The sequence below is a fragment of the Rhopalosiphum padi genome, chromosome 3, assembly GCF_020882245.1.
Source record: "Rhopalosiphum padi isolate XX-2018 chromosome 3, ASM2088224v1, whole genome shotgun sequence".
Taxonomy (NCBI): domain Eukaryota; kingdom Metazoa; phylum Arthropoda; class Insecta; order Hemiptera; family Aphididae; genus Rhopalosiphum; species Rhopalosiphum padi.
The window spans coordinates 22818362-22836124 of record NC_083599.1 but is presented as its reverse complement, the minus strand read 5'-3'; the positions used below and the strand labels follow the sequence as shown (position 1 = coordinate 22836124).

General features: G+C 27.0%; 1 protein-coding gene across 1 annotated transcript; it reads right to left on the bottom strand.

The window, feature by feature from the left end:
* Positions 1–1206: 1206 nt before the first annotated feature.
* On the bottom strand, positions 1207–10023 carry LOC132926921 (uncharacterized). Its single transcript, XM_060991347.1, has 5 exons — positions 9737–10023; positions 4321–4960; positions 3907–3975; positions 1673–1765; positions 1207–1520 (listed from the first exon to the last, which is right to left on the bottom strand). Exons 1-5 carry the CDS (start codon positions 10021–10023, stop codon positions 1413–1415), a joined length of 1197 nt encoding a protein of 398 aa, XP_060847330.1. The 3' UTR covers positions 1207–1412.
* Positions 10024–17763: the final 7740 nt, after the last annotated feature.

Here is a 17763-nt window from a genome sequence, read left to right as displayed (position 1 = left end):
ATGGATTTACGGCAGCCAGTACTTATTTTAATGGTAAAAATATATCGTACTATGGTGGAAAAGGTGTCTTGAGATTATACTTAAAGACACTGCAGCAGTCAGAGTAGTTTTCATTTAACCTTTATTTAGATTATTGTAGTATTGTCCTTTATATACTTTTGATAAGTAGCAGTCGAATAAAACGTTAAATCTATACGATGCACTAATGCACTATGCACTTGTATATTACTGTGTGTATTTTAGAACAGATTCAAATTTTCAGGACCATAAAATGTTTGTTGAATGGGTCTCATGTCATAAAGATAAAGTCTACACTTATTTGATTTGTCACCTATAATAATTACATTTTATACTTTTATAGGATCAATATATGCTAATTTAAGAGATTTGTTATTGTCATTTTAGGTTTATCAAAAGCGTTATAGTTTTCTAGATTCCACAATGCAATTATTTTAACATTATTGACATTTTTAATAAACAAGATATATTTAATAATATTTAATGGGAATAAATACAAAACCTTTGAAGTAGGATTAACATCACAAAATAAATTATGTCAATATAGTCGTAATTCAAAAAATTGCATCGTTTGATTAAAAAAATGTTGTCTGCTGAATATATAGGTAATCAATAAATTGAGAATTGGCTGTATCCAGTTAACACAAAATTACCGAATGGAAAATCAAAAGCCGTAATTTCGCTTTTCATTCGGGGTGACAATAACAATTAAATACATCTTACAGACTACCATCAAGCAACACTAAAATAAGACATGATATGTGGTGGCACACTGGCATTGCTCTAGGTTTAAAAATGTATTCACGAATTAATATCGTTGTATGGTGTCATAAATCATTATATCAATCATCAAGTGGCGTGGGAAATGTTCAAATTATAATATGAATAAACATAAAAAAACAGCATTTAGGCTCATTATCTAGTATTTACGACAATCTACAAAACCATTATTTTATACTATTTAGTATTTATGGCTATTGCCTATTATGAGTATAAAACCATATTTCCAAATAGATTAATATTTTTCCAAAAACAAATATTTATTTTCAAATAAGTCACTTTATTTTATTATATAATTATAAATATTATAGTAAGAAAAATATTTTATAATTATAGAACATGTACATTTTGACGTGTTACAATAAAATTAAACTAATGTTCTAAGATTTATTTCATAAACAGGAAATATAATGTAATCAATAATCATCCATTGTAATATTTTAAGTATTTCTCTCTCCTTAGTGTGAAACAATGATTAAGATAGTAAAATATTAACTATTTTATATTGTAACATATTTTAACTATGAAGAAATACAATATATTTGTGTATAACAATATTTTAATAACTGCGTGTAATTTATATTATATAATATTCAATTTTTTTATTTTGCAATTTATAATTTTCCCAAGAAGGATTTAGTGTCATTATTTAATTTCAATATTATCGGGTGATCTTTCATTTGTATTAGCGTGATTATTCCAGTAATCAATAATACAAGTATCTGTAAACAAATAAAAATATTAGAAACCAAGTATATTATTACTAGACTAAAAATCCATAAGCGACCAAACCAATGGATTAGACACAGAATGATTTATCAAACGATAAAGAAATATATTATTATAACATAATTGGTTAACGATGGTTACTTACTGTTGTAACGAGATTTAAATTGATATCGAAAAATCCAAACGCCGAAATTTGGTTTGAATCACATGCTGAGATTTGGTTCATAAACATTTTGATCTGAATAGTAAAATAAAAAATAAAACATCAATAATTACGAAGTAAAAAAAATAAATCATATATCTCGTATTTTTCTATAGTACTGATTCCTAATTAGTGATCCGCAAACCCCAAGGGTCTAAATTTTGATGTTAGGTTATGCCGGTTAGGGGTTCCGTGGTTATAAAATGATTGATCGCTCGTATAATACGACGTATATGGTTAAGAATAGATGAATACGTTCTAAAATTAAAAACTTCTCGTGTCCTGAAAAACAAGCAATAAGGCAACTTGTGCTCTCTACATAAAAAATCACTGCGTATCTTTATTTATTTTAAATGGATAATTTTTATTTGCGTGTTCAAGAATGTTTGAGAACACTATCACAATATCTAAATATTTTCGAATACCTATTAGTTTTAGTCATAAATGGTCAGCGATTAATGTAGTGTATCCATTTTTATATATTATACTTAGAAATTTAATCGTAAATTATAGCCATAATGGCATAATGTATCAGTTGTCAAAATATGGTTCACTTAAAACCCCTAGAAGTGATATAGAAAAAGATAATACTGTTAATGATGTAAATGAAGTTCAAGTAAATCATTATTCATTGTGAATAAAAATGCCGTTTTAGCTTCATATAAAGTAGCTTAACCTGTTGTAAGAGTCAAAATTTAACAAAGATCATACCATAGCCAAAGAACTAATTCTTCCGGCTGCAATAAATTGTCCTGTTTAAAAAAATGTTAGGTGATCTGCAACCAAGTTTGTTAGTTTTGTCTCCTTTATCTCTTCCTAGCAAACAATACTATTTAAAGAAGAATAATTAATATTTCTTAAAATATTGAAGGGACTTTATTTATAAAGCTATCTATAAGTGATATTAAGTTTGCACTGTAATTTGATGAAAGTACAGAAATAGCAAATAAATGATCTATATTGATTTTTGTCTGTTTTATACAAGAAAAATAATGATTTTTTTATGTTTTAAATAAGCTCATTCATACTCGGCAAAAGGTAAATTTAAAGCTTTTTACGTTTTTTACAAAGAATGGCATTAAGTGAATATTCTAAAGTCAAGAGAAGAAATTGAGTATTTCTTCCTGTAACCAGGTTTGCAGACTTGTCAACTAATTTTGTTTTTTTACTTTGTCGGATTGCTTACCTTATTGATGTTTTCTAAAACTTGAATCACTGAATTTAAGTTTAAAATGAATTTATATTAATATAATCGAAAGATGAAATCGAAGCAACTATAAAAAGTTTGAAATTTGGGCAAGACATGTTGAAATGAACTTTTTCTGCAACTATCCAATATTACAAGTTATTCGAGAATTTTTATGTCAATGTCTATCACAAAAGGAATAGAGTGAAATATTTAAACACTTGTTGACCATGACCAATACATTACGAAAATATTTTCACCAACCTGAACAAAATAATACGCGTACAAGAAATTAATTTTCCAGTGATATCGAAAATATCGAAAATATCATTGAACCAGAAGTAAGATAAATTAATTGATTAGGTAAATAACGAAGCGGTGAATATTTTCGATGACAAAAACTAATTGATTTTTGGTTAACATGATCAAAAGCAAATGGCCGAGGAAGATTTAAGATAATTTATCCACTTTTTCACAACGTATAGATGTAAACAAGCTTTTTCTACTTATTGTTACATGAAAAACAATTATATTGAAGCTAATCTAAAAGTGAGAATATCAAGTATGCAGCCGAACTTGAAAAAAAGTTATGAACAAAAAATAAATATTTCACTCATCATATAAAGTTCGAAAATCAATGCAATAACTATAATTTAATTAACTTATAATTAAATTGTTATAATTTCGTATGTAAAGTGTTAAATCAAATAAATCTCATTATATAATATATTTATCTATTTCTCTTAATATTGTTTTTTAAGGATATCTGTGTTTTATGTTTATTTTATTACAAAAAGATATGTAAAATTAAAGTAAATCATTCAATTTTTTTTTTATATTTAAACAAGTGATTGAAAAGTGTTTACAAAATAGTGTCCCCGGACCAATTTAAGTCTTAGCTGAAGGTCAGTAGCTTCATACAAATTGGGCACCACTGTACTATAGAAAAAATAAAACTCTTATAATTCAAAATACAAAATATATATTATACTTGTCGTTTTATGTCCAAGTGTAAATTTGAAATTCGGTATAATCGTAGATATGATATCATTTCCATTTTCTGTAAAAATAATTAATCAATATATTTTTTTTAATGTTTAGTTTTGAAACATGAAACACTTATCTTTACTTTTATATAATTATTGCAATCGGATTGAGATTTAATTTATTATGTTTAATAATTTTTTTTTTACATGTTCACCCTTATAATATTATCTTTAAGGGTGTTTTGGGTATTTGGACACCCTCCCTACCCAACCGTAGTTATGAAAATGTCAACCAATTTGAAATCAATCTTTTTTTTTGAAATTTAATCTATCATGTAAAAAATTAAAATCAGTGTATGGATAAAGTTATAATTGACGAAAATATGAGAGCGAGCTGTCTGGTTAATTCTTTGAGTTACCTTCTCGTTTATGAATGAAACAAAAACGATAATAAACATCAAAAACGTGACCATCTGTACGTGGATTATGAGCGGTATTATCTGTTCCCAGACATTAGCCGATGAATGTGAAGCTGGTAATGGTCCATTGTTGACAATAAAATAAACACTGAGAAGCAAATTGATAAAGCTGGATGCGAAGAAACCCAAAAGCAATGAACCGTAGCCTCGAGTAAACGTTTTCAACAATCCGCAAAGTTCTGAGTGTAACAACCGCGTGTTTTCCATAAAATCCACTATTTCGGTGTGTGTCCATTGGCGGGAGACGTCAACTAAATCGGTAGGAAGACATTTCCAAAAATCGTTTAATGTTTGAAATCTGACATATAAGCTTTGAAGAAAAAAACAAGAAGATATCGTAACTACATAATCAATAACAAATGGTAGAGTGAACAATAAATAGTATATCAACAATGATACAACGTTTTCTATCTTAATGGGTAAAAAATAAAAATATAAGGATTTAAATCCAATAAAGTATACAAATAATGAAATAAAAATCATATCCCATTGTTTTTTTCTCCATGAACGCTGTGGGATCAACAAATTTATCGAAAATGGTGCAATTTTTCGATCAAACTCAATAATACCATTAATAAATCTGAAAACAAAAATAATTAATGTTATAAATTTTAACGATAATACAATGTTTTTAGCCCATTTGGGGAACCTTGATTGGTCACGGGCGTGAAAATTCTGTGGACTCTAATCATTGGCGTAGGGAAGGTAGCGTACTCATCGCCCAGGACACTAATAATGCTCCGATATAGCCTTTACTATAACCTTAGGTGGTTAGAGTAGTGAACTGGTTCTTCAGTAGGGTGTTGGTCGACAGGCTAACGTACCGCCACCATCAAAATCATTATTTTTGTGAATATTCTAAACATGCCTCGGACACTGAACAAAACGGACTTTCGGAAAGGTATCGGAAACGGAAAACTTGTAGAATTAAGGATTGACACTTGGAATATTAAAACACTTTTTAAGGCAGGCGCAATTAAATTAATAATTGACGAGATTAAAAGATATAAAATGCCGTTGGTAGTGCTACAGGAAATAAGATGGCCGGGAAATGGCAGTGTAAAGTCAGATTATGTGACAATATTCTACAGTAAAGGCACCAGTTCCAGACACGAATTAGGCATGGGATTTCTGATCAATGAGTCATTACTACCAGAGGTCATCAGGTTCGAAGCGATTAATAGACGACTATACTTCATACGATTGTCAATGCTAAACTATGATCTTATAATAATCAATTGCAACGCACCGATGAAGGAAAAGAAGGAAGAAGTTAAAAATGTATTCTATGAAACTTTCGAGTTAGTATATGATACACTTCACAGAAAACAATCTAACGGAAAAAAGATGAAGAAGCAAACCTCGGCAGAGATGGTACAACATAGTTAAGAGAACCCTAAAGGAAATTAATCCAAAGCTGGATACGGAAGTGGTGTTGGATAGAGAAAAGTGGAGAGTGTGTTGGAAGCCACGATGGTTCTAAATATCTAAATGGGCCGCTATCAGCATCAGCCCTATATGAAAAAGAAAAAGAATACAATGTTTTTAGCGTATTTAATTTGAGCCACTGTCATGAAAATTTAAAAATGATATCTAACTAGGTATAAATGTGTTATGTTTCAGTTAAATATCTATTACTAAATGCTAGTTCATACATTAAATCCTACCTTTATGATAATATTTAAGTATTAAAACTCATATGAATTAATATTCATATTCTGAGATGTCAAGGAATATATCAGATAAAATGCTTCAATCTTAAATTTTGATGGTAGTTTCTGGAAGAAAATTAAATCTACACAAGTTCTAATAGATTGCACGTCGCAGTCGTGTAAACTAGTAAACTAGTAGTGGTCAAACGTATTCTTGGTTAGTGGCTCCGACTACCTTGAGGTGATATTACACAGGATAGTCTTCGCACACCAACAACTGCTGACGGGATATTAGAAAACAAATATCTTTATTAGCGGTTTTAAATTTTTAATGCTTTTTTCAATTCTACAAGGTAGTAATCATTTACATGGAGTAATTTAATAATAATAATTTTATTTAATCGTGTATATTTGATATGCGCGTGCCTTTGGTGTGTGAACGTTACCTAAAATATCAGGTTTTAATTTTCCGGCGGCGATATGAGGCGGAATCACCAACCGCACATATGTTTGGCCGCTACTGTAGAAAACGCCAATACAAATGAAATTAATAAACAAACAAACTGACTCAATTTATTATCCGTGTATTTATTACTCTAAATAAGTACTAGAACAGGGGTCTTCAACGACTTCAACCCGCGGCCCGCCTTGTCATTATTTGCAGCCCTCGATCACATTTGAAATATAGCATAAATCTTTTTTATTTCACGAAAATGAAAATTCTCTAATCGAAAACTAGGCATGGTTTGACATTCATTTAGAAAACTTGCTGAGGATTGCATCGTCTCCGATTCAACAAAGTATAAAACAATTGGTGAAAAACAATGTCAGTTATCACACTAAAAATAAAACAAATAATTTATAATTCAAAATTGAAATATGTTAATCTATATTGTATATATTATGTTTTAATAATAATAATAATAGTTTAATCAAAATATAATCATAATAATTATTATAATAAAACCGAATTTTTGTATTAAACAGGGCCGGGCCGATCATTAGCGGCGCTTCTGGCGAAATAAAAATTTGCGCCCCACAAAATAAAAAAATAAATGTTAACTTATTTATCTATAAGCATAATCAATACTTACTGTAAAGCTTAAATTTTTTTATTTTAATAGTTGAAATAACAAAACTTTAATAATATTTCAAATTCAAATAAAGATAATAATAACAAATTTTGGTTTTCGCAACAATACAATGCGAGTTGTGAACTCAATAATTTTACTAAATTATAATTTATAATATGTATGCAACAACAAGTATATTCAATTTTAAGTCACACCATTGTCTTAAGCACATAAATATACTTCGGATTATGAAAAAAAAATTCTTAAATACAATTTTAAGTTATTAATATCATTGTGTAAATCAAACTACTTTTACGCGTAAAACATAGGCGACTGCTCGGTCGTCGGCTCTATATGACGTCACGCGGCTATCCATCTACTCTCAATATTTTGTTAAATAATCATTTTTTTAACTTCGGATTTTAACTAAAACATTTTCCATTGTGTTAACTACAATAATACACCAATAAACTTAAAATTAAAAAAAAAATTAGTGTTTTGATGTCCTTTAATCCAAAAGTACGCAAATTTGTGCATAAATTAAAATAAAATAATAAAATACAACGGGAAAAATGACACAATATTAATGCTAATAATTTTTCATAATCGTTAAATTTTAAATAAATTCTATTAGAATATTTACCTAATTACCTTATTCTATTTCAGGCTTCACTGTTTCAGAGCGTAGATTAGGTAGGTATAGCTCCGTAATGCGCGTTGTCATTCAATCGAATGTCGATTGTAAAATAACCGAATAATTGTTATTGTAATATAATAATACGATTGTGTGTGTGTATATTGTATAGCTTATTTTAATACTCTAATATAATCTTTGAAAATATTATTTTAGTCGATTTAAAACTGATAACTATTTTATATACATATATCATAGTTGTTCTATTTTTATAATTGTCGGCCATGGGAAACGCATTAATATTTTTTACATTATTATAAATACAATATAATATTCCTTTTACGATACCATTCAATAACAGCCATCGTCGATCGTCGTGTATGAAAATTTATTTCTGTAGTAAATTTGTTGCTTAATTATAAAAATTGTAAAAAAGTGTTAAATATATAACACAATTAATGAATTAACACAGTATTAATCAACTCGCATCTAATAACAGATATTAATATATTAAAATATTTTGGCTTAGATTTTCAAATTCAAATTTTATGATATCAAATTTTGCGCCCCTGGCAGATGCCCACCTTGCCAGGCCCTAGGCCCGGCCCTGGTATTAAATACATGTTTTTACTACAAATGTGAGATTTTTAGAAAATAATATATGGCCCACTGCATAAAAAGGTTGAAGACCCTTGTATTATAAGGTTATAGTTCTATTATGTCAATATAATTGTATCGGTGGACTACATTAATTTTTAAGGTGGGTGGTATATTTAATGCGTCAAAATGACAAACTATCAGCCGAGTTGTTAACTCAACATGAACAGTCATTGTATTACAATAAAATAAATTCTAGTTTAGACAATTGTAATATTAAAATGTATCAACGTATAATACGAATATATCATATATGTACATAATATATTATCTGGTTTAGTAGCGTGTTAATAACGTAAGGTTACTAGTTTAGATTCTGAACACTGTAATAAATATTGATTTTATAATAATATGTGTTTTTCTTTTGCCTGTAAATACTTTTTGGGGCCGTAAAAATGTTTTTTTTTTTTTTGAAAAATGGAGTGTTTTCTCGTAGAAAATTAGCTCTAGTTGGTACTTTAGGTACTTTAGAGGGTCAGAGTAAAAAATTCCTAAAAATAAATTTTGACTATTTTTGAGTATTTTTTATAAATAAGAGATATTCATACATATATTTTTTTTTTTTATAAATTTCAATTAAAAATTATTTGTTGAGAAAAAAATGCTTGAACGTTTAATATAAAGTTCCCCATAAGTTATTAATTTTTTCAATTAAAAAATATTGAAATCTAAATTCACTATATTTTTTTATAAGCGTTCATAGTTAGAATTTTGATAAAATTCATAAAAAACGCGAAAACTAGTAAATTATTTTTTAGTTAAAAATTTATAAAAAATTTGGTTTTACACCTAAGATTTAAAAATTTGATACAACATTCATAATTCATTTTTCAACTTATATATGAAAAAAAAATTCTACCAGAAATCCAAATTAATTGCTTATGAGCATTTCAAGTTTAAATGTTTACAACATTCAATATTCACCCGTAAAATAATTATTTCTCTACAAAAAATATTTGATATTTTATCGTATTAAGTTTTTTTTTACTTTTGAAATCCTATAGTACAAAATAATTAGATCCAATTTTCGGCCAGAAACTACTCCAATTTTTTTAAACCAAAGAATTTTGTCGACAACTTATTGTCTACTCATCTACAAAAAGAAATAAATCACGATAAATCAAAATAAATAGTGTTGTTCTATTAAAGCTTAAAGTACCTCAACTTTTTTTTTTTTGGTAATGTCAAAATTACTTTTAACTTAGTTATTTGTTAATTTAAATTTTTTTGATTGAATATGTAAATATTACATTTAATGTATTTAGAACTATTTCGAATTTAAATACTGAAAAGTTAATTTAAAATAATCTATGCAAGTATAAAACATAATAAATAAATACTTGATAATCCATGGTGTTGATAGTCTGGCAGCGATAATGATAATCCAAAGTTTAATAATATTTAAAATTTGAAATATATGGAATTCTGGATCAAACTGATGAAAATATGTATAAGTGCATAAGAATAACACTATCATCCGTGCCATTTCTAATATTCCATGAAACGCTGAGTTTGTATTCTGAACCAATAATCCAGTCGATTCGACGGTATACGAAATATTAATTAAACCTATACACTTAGACAAAATTAAAATAGGTCTTAAGATTTTGTGAAAAACAGCCGTCATTTTGATGAAGTTTGTCACCAGAACTGAAATTAAAGTATAAATAATAGTCCTTTGATAGTAATGAATAAATTATTATGATGGCACTCGAATAAAACGAACGTAAAAACATTAACAAACATCATTATTTATTCATATATTATCACTTATTGGAAAATATTTAACATATAATTAAAAAGTTATTACCAATCGCCATAGAACATAATAGAACCGACAGCTATCTCAATTCCTGTATTTATTAAAAAATATTTTCGTTAGATTTTGAATTAATTATTATAATTTTTTTATGATATTCATAACAATTATAAATTATAATTGAAAATAACTAACATTTAAATAATATATTTTTTGATATAGTATAAATAAATTATTTTTAATTTTTGTTCATATAAACTTATTAATTACAACTAAATAATGTTTAGTGTATTCATAAAATGTTTTCAAACATGTTTATCTCGACATAAAAACACACAAATAATGAATAAGGAATTTGTAAGCATCAAATAATTTTTACAGAACAATATACAGTGAAGCAGGATGAAAAGGCTTGAAAATTTACCTTAAGTTTAAACCTTTTTATATTATTTTGTATTTTATGTTTTCTATATAAAATTCTATAAGTGTTTAGATTTTTAATAATTTTACACTTGTCAGTACTTACAATAAACATATACAAAATACCCATAATATAATATTAAAAAAAAAAATGATTTTAAAGTATTTTTTATAAATGTAAATGTCTTTATCATGTTTATTTTATTTTATCATAACCTGATCTGACATTGAATTCTAAAATACCTACTTGCAATTGGTTATTCAGGAATTTTGAAAGATTTTATTAAAAAATAAAATAAAACTGAATGATATTAATAACAAAAATAAAATATCTATTGTATACAATACTATTTATACATGTAATGTTATTTTTGTAATATTCGAGTTTTTTTAGGGATAGTGTAAGATTCTACAAAAGTATAACCCAATATAATATATTAATATGTATACTTTTTCTCAATATTAAAAATGTTATAATTAGTATTTTAGTGAGGCCGAACTCAGACTCTTTTTGTAATGCGAAATTTAAAATTTTTATTTTTATGACTTATAATTCCTATATTTCACGCTATCAGGCATTAATTATAATATGTATATAACACCTTATTTAACTTTATTAACCCATTAACCACTATAACTCACCTATACGCATCCACTCACTACCCATCCATCCATTTAAGAAGTAAAGCACATGACATATGAGTTCAGCGCCTCCGGTTATATTGAATGATTGTAATTTAGTTGATTGTTTCTAAACAAATACTGTTGGGATTGCATTAATAATTAACAAATTTTTTATTTGCATTAAAACAACTAGGTTAAAAATGTATGAATAAAATTCTTAAATATTGTATTTTCGAAGAATCATCAATAATATGAGTGATAATTATTAAGTTAGTCATACTTAGTTCTATACTTATATAATTTTAAGAATGTATTTATATTTTGTAATCAATTTATCTATGAAAATAAATTTAAGTATTATTACTTATATAAAACAAATATAAAAACCAAATTTCTTCAAAATAGTATATTTCATATCGTGGTTATTTTATGGTTTTATTTAATATTTAAATAAACCTATGTTATTTAATCTATCAAAAAATTATTTTCATGTCAAAATATGTTGGAAATTTATAAAAACTAAAATGTTTAAACAATATAGTAATTGATTTTGATTTTAAGCTGTTTATGAAACTCTTAATGACACAATGATTAGCAGTTTCTGATACTTTAACCAACTGTAAGTTTATTGTTCAAATAAATAACAACATACCTACTTAAAAATGTAGTAAATTTATTTGGACAAAAATAAATCATATGTAATTGTTTGATACTTTTAAAATGTGCAGGTATTGACTATTGAGTCAATAGTGTAAGTTGTGTAGCGTGCCTACTTTCCGCTGTTTCATTCGTTTGTTCGGAATAAGTCAATGATACATTTTAAATCCTTGTTTATTATAGTTTAATTTAATTATACAGGAACATGTCATAGCGTGTGGGTGAAGGTGCTTTGGACTCAACGGTATTATACAAGAATGTCCTAGGTGAAAATGTCCGAAACCAAGAATGTCCATGTTAAAATTTAGTTAAAATTGGGCAAAGAGATATAGGACAATCACCGGCAAAAAAAAAATGTATATTAATATGCAAGAAAAATTTAAAAAAATTTGCGAAGAGTATAATAATAAAGAAAGAAATATAGAAAACTTTTTAAAATGTATATCGTTGACATTCATAAATTTTAATTAGGCAATAATTATCTAGGTTTTTTTGGACATTTTTATAATCAATTTTTTTATTTATTTTTATATTCGATAACGAAAGAATTATTAATTATTAACTATTATTTGGACATTTTTATAATCAATTTTTTTATTTATATTTTATATTCAATAACGAAAAAATTATTAATTATTTTTTTAAATATTATAATCAATGTTGTATAAATACACTTTTCATATCTGACTACCGCAATAATGAAATAATTGTTTATTTTTTTTTTTAAATATTATTATAATCAATGTTGTATATTTTTAACGAGGTCTTTTACTTAGTTTATTTTGGACAATTTTACCATGGACATTTTTGGTTTTGGACAATTTTACCATGTACATTTTTACCTAGATTCAATATATTGATGTGTATGTGTATTGTTAAAATTCAAAAATTACTCAAGGTGCCAGAATAGTCTATGATACATGACAATAAATATATTAAGAATTATAATAGCATCTTCGAAACACAATCATGTAGATATAACATCACGTAGAACCTTCGGACAAAATATATTATAAACAAATCGATCAGCTGCATGACTGTCGCTTTTCTTATGTCCTATATTATTACGAACATTTTAAATGAAATATTTTCTAGTTCGTAGAAATTATTATTATAAAAATAATTTAATATGTACATTTCATATATTCAATATGTAGCTGTTGACTTTGATATTTAATAACATTTCAAAATTTAAATTAAACAGAGGGTTACCTAAATAAATACATCATCATTACGAATTAAAACAATATAATTATGAAAGGTCATGTGTACAAATGTGTGTTTGCGTTGTGCTGTTAAAGTAATTTAATTATATATATAACAAGTTGAAGAATACCTTTGAAATTCTACATAAAATTGATATAGATGTATAATAATAATTGTCGCACAGAGAAATTTATTAGTCACCTAGTGGGCAGTAGCCAGTATTATTTTATACTAACCTAGTGACTTTTTTATAATATATTATCATGCCTAAATTAACTTTAACTGTAACATATTATAGGACAAACAGAAGTAAAATAAGTTTATCAAAATAATTACTGTAATAATTGGGTACGAAAATTTTGGATATACCGTAGATATACCTACATCAGTTATCTCGGTGAAGGATTGCCAGCCGGGCCAAAAAAGGGTTTAGAACCACTACTCTATACGAACAACTCGAACAAGTGAACAAGTGAACAACTACAGACGATTAATGAACGTAGATATAATATATATTGATGATTTATATTTAATATTCCAAGACAGAGAACAATAAAAATGATGAAATAAACGTCAAAACGGACTGTTGCAACTTTCTATAAGGTAATCACTTGTGTGCGTTGGCCACTTCTAATCCTTGCTTGAACCGAAATTGGAAAAACGAAAAATGTCAAATTTAATTATTTTAAATAGCCAAAAAAGTAAAAATGCACTTAAGGCGGATACCTATTTATATAAAGATAACAGAATCACTGAAAACAAATGAATTTGACGCTGTGATGAGTTCATAAGCTATAAATGTAATTATGTAAATGATTCTATCATACAACTAGTGACGAAGAATCAGGTACGTCAAAACAGATTGGTACAACATAGTAATAATAACTATATATTTATATCATGTACTATTTTCAATAGAATAAAATACAATAATAAAAAGTGGGCAAGTGGGTATCGCTCTGCTGTATAGTAGAGATGGAGAGTAGGTCACTGGTCACTATAATGGATGTGTTAAATTTGAATGCAATGACGGGTATCATTGTATACGAAAAACGATTCTGAACGGAGATGATTTGTCAGTAAATGATAATTAGTTGGATATATTACATTATTACCTATATTTAAATTGTAATATATCGTTATTTTACGCGATTTCGTAAAAAATTAAATTTCATACGATCATAAAATGTTTTCTATATTGACGTTGGAATTTTTTTTTACAATTACTTAAAGGAAAACTTATGGATAACCTTGTATTGGATTTTTGAACCTTAAGTATAAATCACAAAAATTTTATGAATTTTCAATATCAAAATTCCTTGCAAATTTTCGCGATTTTGATATATTTCGTAAATATTTGAACTTTAAATCCTTATAAACAAAAATTGTGACTAACGATTTTTTGATTTTTTTTTACTACGATAAGTTCAACTTATAATAAACCTTGTATTAAATTTTAAAGATTTTTTTTATCGACATTTTAAGAAAAAAAGTCAAAAATTTCAATTAAGTAGCTTAAAAAAATTCTAAATATTTTGAAAACTTAATGGTAAATAGATAACGCTAATATAAACATTTGGTGAAAATTTCAAATATTTACAATGATTCGTTTTTGAGTTACAGCAAAATCAAAAAATCGATTTTGTCAAAAAGTGGATATGCGTAAAAATTCCCGTTTTTCCGTAATTTTTTAAGAGGTTTTCCCCACGCTTTTGAAAACTATTGGAAATATTTTACTTTTGACCCCCCAAAGTACCAACTAGATGAATTTTCATTTTCAAAGATGGGATGAAGTCAAAAATCGAAGCATTATTACTACTCCATAAAAAAAAAAATAAAAAAAGACACATCATTGTATAATCAATTCATATACATTCATCACTCCGTTCAGAATCTAAAAGGTGTCCTAATGAGATGGACGTGACTGGTGTTTTTCTAGAAGTTGGTTGATGTTAAGTTCGATTTTAGTAAGAAGCAAACAATGTATTAATATAAATAATATTGTTATTGAAAAGAATTGCAACTGTCACCGCCCCCCTTTTGTAATGAAATACCCCCAAAATAAGCTTGTAACTTCCATTGCCCCCTTGAAGAGAACTAACGCCCCCAAGGGGGCGATATCACCCACTTTGGGAAACGCTGTTAGACGATGGTACTAACTCGGGGCAGGGTCCAGTGGGTCGATCATATAAGTGGATAGCAAATATGAATGTTTTACTTACCTCATCGGTTAGCCATAGAATTGTTTAACACGCTTGTTTGATGAATTGACCTGTGGGAAAACCTTGTTGATTGAGTGGGTTTGGTTTGGCGGGCACACCTCATACAATGCAACACCGCAATACGATCACAAATGCGAAAATTTATTTTGAAACTGAAAGAAACGCCACCTAACATGGTATAACACCACTCCACGATTTCACATTTTTAAAAACCAACTGATGGGTATGAATGTATATTTTAGCACTTAGCAGATTTTTTTTTTATCAACAGTCTGGACGCGCACTCTTTTGAACGTTATATTAAACGCATCAAGCATTTTAATTATTATTTTTTTTTTTAACTTAATTGGTCATTTGTTAACCCTTTGTGTTGTTGTCTGTAAAGTGCTCCCGAGAAAGTGTTTGATGAATTCACTTTATGGTGGTATTATAATATAAGTATGGATATACTCGTTTACGCAAAAACTAAAACAAAATTAGGTACATACTCACTCGATACAGTTTCGAAATTTTTATATATTGAATATAAATGATGCCTGTGTTGTATCTACTGCATTTCAAGAGGACATATTACCTACATAGTACATATTATGTCTATACCACCATTCCACGATAAATCCGTTTATGAATAAAATGGAAAATGGAAAGTTCAAAAACATTAATTTTATTTTTAAGCAAGTTATGAGCATTTTATAAGTAATTTCCGAGAAAAAATGTGTAGGTAATCATTTTTCTGTACAATCGATGGGCGTCGTGATCAGACTTTTTGAGCCAGTTCGAGCGTCTGTGTTAAACTATAATAAATTACTTTACGCTCAGTTGTATAGTTTTAATGGTATAATTGGGTATATGGTAAATTATTAACCGTATGTGATGTATAGACTGTGTGCCTTGGTTGCCATCTACTTCTAGTTAATTACGAAAAATTACGATTCTGAAAAAAACTATTACTTAATCAGAAATATTGAAATTTAGTATTTTAGTTTATAAAAATAAAATACGTTGTATACCTAATACGTTTCAATAAAAATGTTTACAGTATTTTCCATTAACTGTATTTATTCTTTTCTTTTTGATCTTATGGTAGAGGTCGAAGAAGAGCTGTTTTCTTGATGTCGAATTATCAGCTGTTGTGTGATTATTTCAGCGTTCTATCATCAATTGTCGGTACAATTATATTTATGTCCGTTATTAAAATATATAACATGTGTTAACTAAATATTTCTATTTACATTAAATTATAAAATTCTACATAGTACCTAGTAACATTAAAAGTATATTTATTGACAATATTACATTATTATTTTATAAAATCACGTTTAAAACCTTGTAATTCATTTTCAGCCGTAAAAGGAAAAGGGGGATAGAACCATAGGGTTACATATTTGTCGTTTTGTTTTTGGATTTCTTGTTGTGTTTTGCAGGTCGTCACTCGTCGATGGTTAATCAATAACTATGTTCTCAAATTAGGCATTACTTGTATATACCAAGTTTTAGGAATATAAATGATAATATTATTATAGGTACCATTTAAATATTTTATGAAAAATATATTATATATTTTCAAATATGATTATCCGTATACGCGCGGTACTATATACGACCGTATAACCGTAGGCGCAATTTGGGGGGGGGGGCTTGGGCGTGCTTAGCACCCCCAATTTTGAAATTAGCACCAGCAAATTGTTTCATATTAATTTAAATATTAATAGTAACAGGTATCCATAACCTCTAGATAACATTATAAACAAAGATAGATGAGCTTCAGCACCTTCAGTTTTTTCATTAAAATTGCGCAAACCCAAAAATTATAATACTCTAAACTCAATAGGTATAAATGGTATAATATAGCATGGTTTCATAATATTAAATACCTTTGAGTAATATTATTAGATAAAAATATAAACTTACTTGGAACCTTCATCACATATCTTCCAAATTACAGCGAAGATACCAACATATATATCCAATATTACCATATATTTAAATAATATTATTAATAATATTCCATATTTACCATTATATGTTGTCCCGGTCTGGAGTCAATTATGCGAGTTGTAGCAATAAATAAAATACAAGTCCTACAATCCAAAGTTCTCCGTGTGATTTCAAATGCTTTATGGTTTGTTCGAAATTATACACTTTTAAATTAGCTGATTAACTTTACCTATAATATTGCAAAATATAATTTAATTTTAATTGTTATATGTAGTATAATTGGTTAATGTAAGATTATATTATTGTACTCTGTTAAATTTAAAACCCAATAATCTTACGGTAAAATTCTCACTGAATACCTAATCAATATTATTACTTATCAGACTTATAAATGCAATTAAATATTGAAATTTAATATACCTAAGTTTAGATGATTGAATGTTAGAAAAACTTTAAAATGATTGTAAAATTTATAAAAATAAAATAATATAACAGCGTGTTCACTTTTAAAATATTATAAAATATATGATAGCGAGCATAC

What these genes read in the sequence shown, in the direction of transcription:
- LOC132926921 (XM_060991347.1), bottom strand. Translation starts at nt 10,023, where the DNA reads ATGACGGCTGTTTTTCACAAAATCTTAAGACCTATTTTAATTTTGTCT. An exon ending in ACTTGGACATAAAACGACAA is followed by an intron (nt 1,766 to 3,906) that starts GTATAATATATA and finishes TTTACTATTCAG; the next exon opens with ATCAAAATGTTTATGAACCA. An exon ending in ATTTAAATCTCGTTACAACA is followed by an intron (nt 1,521 to 1,672) that starts GTAAGTAACCAT and finishes ATTTGTTTACAG; the next exon opens with ATACTTGTATTATTGATTAC.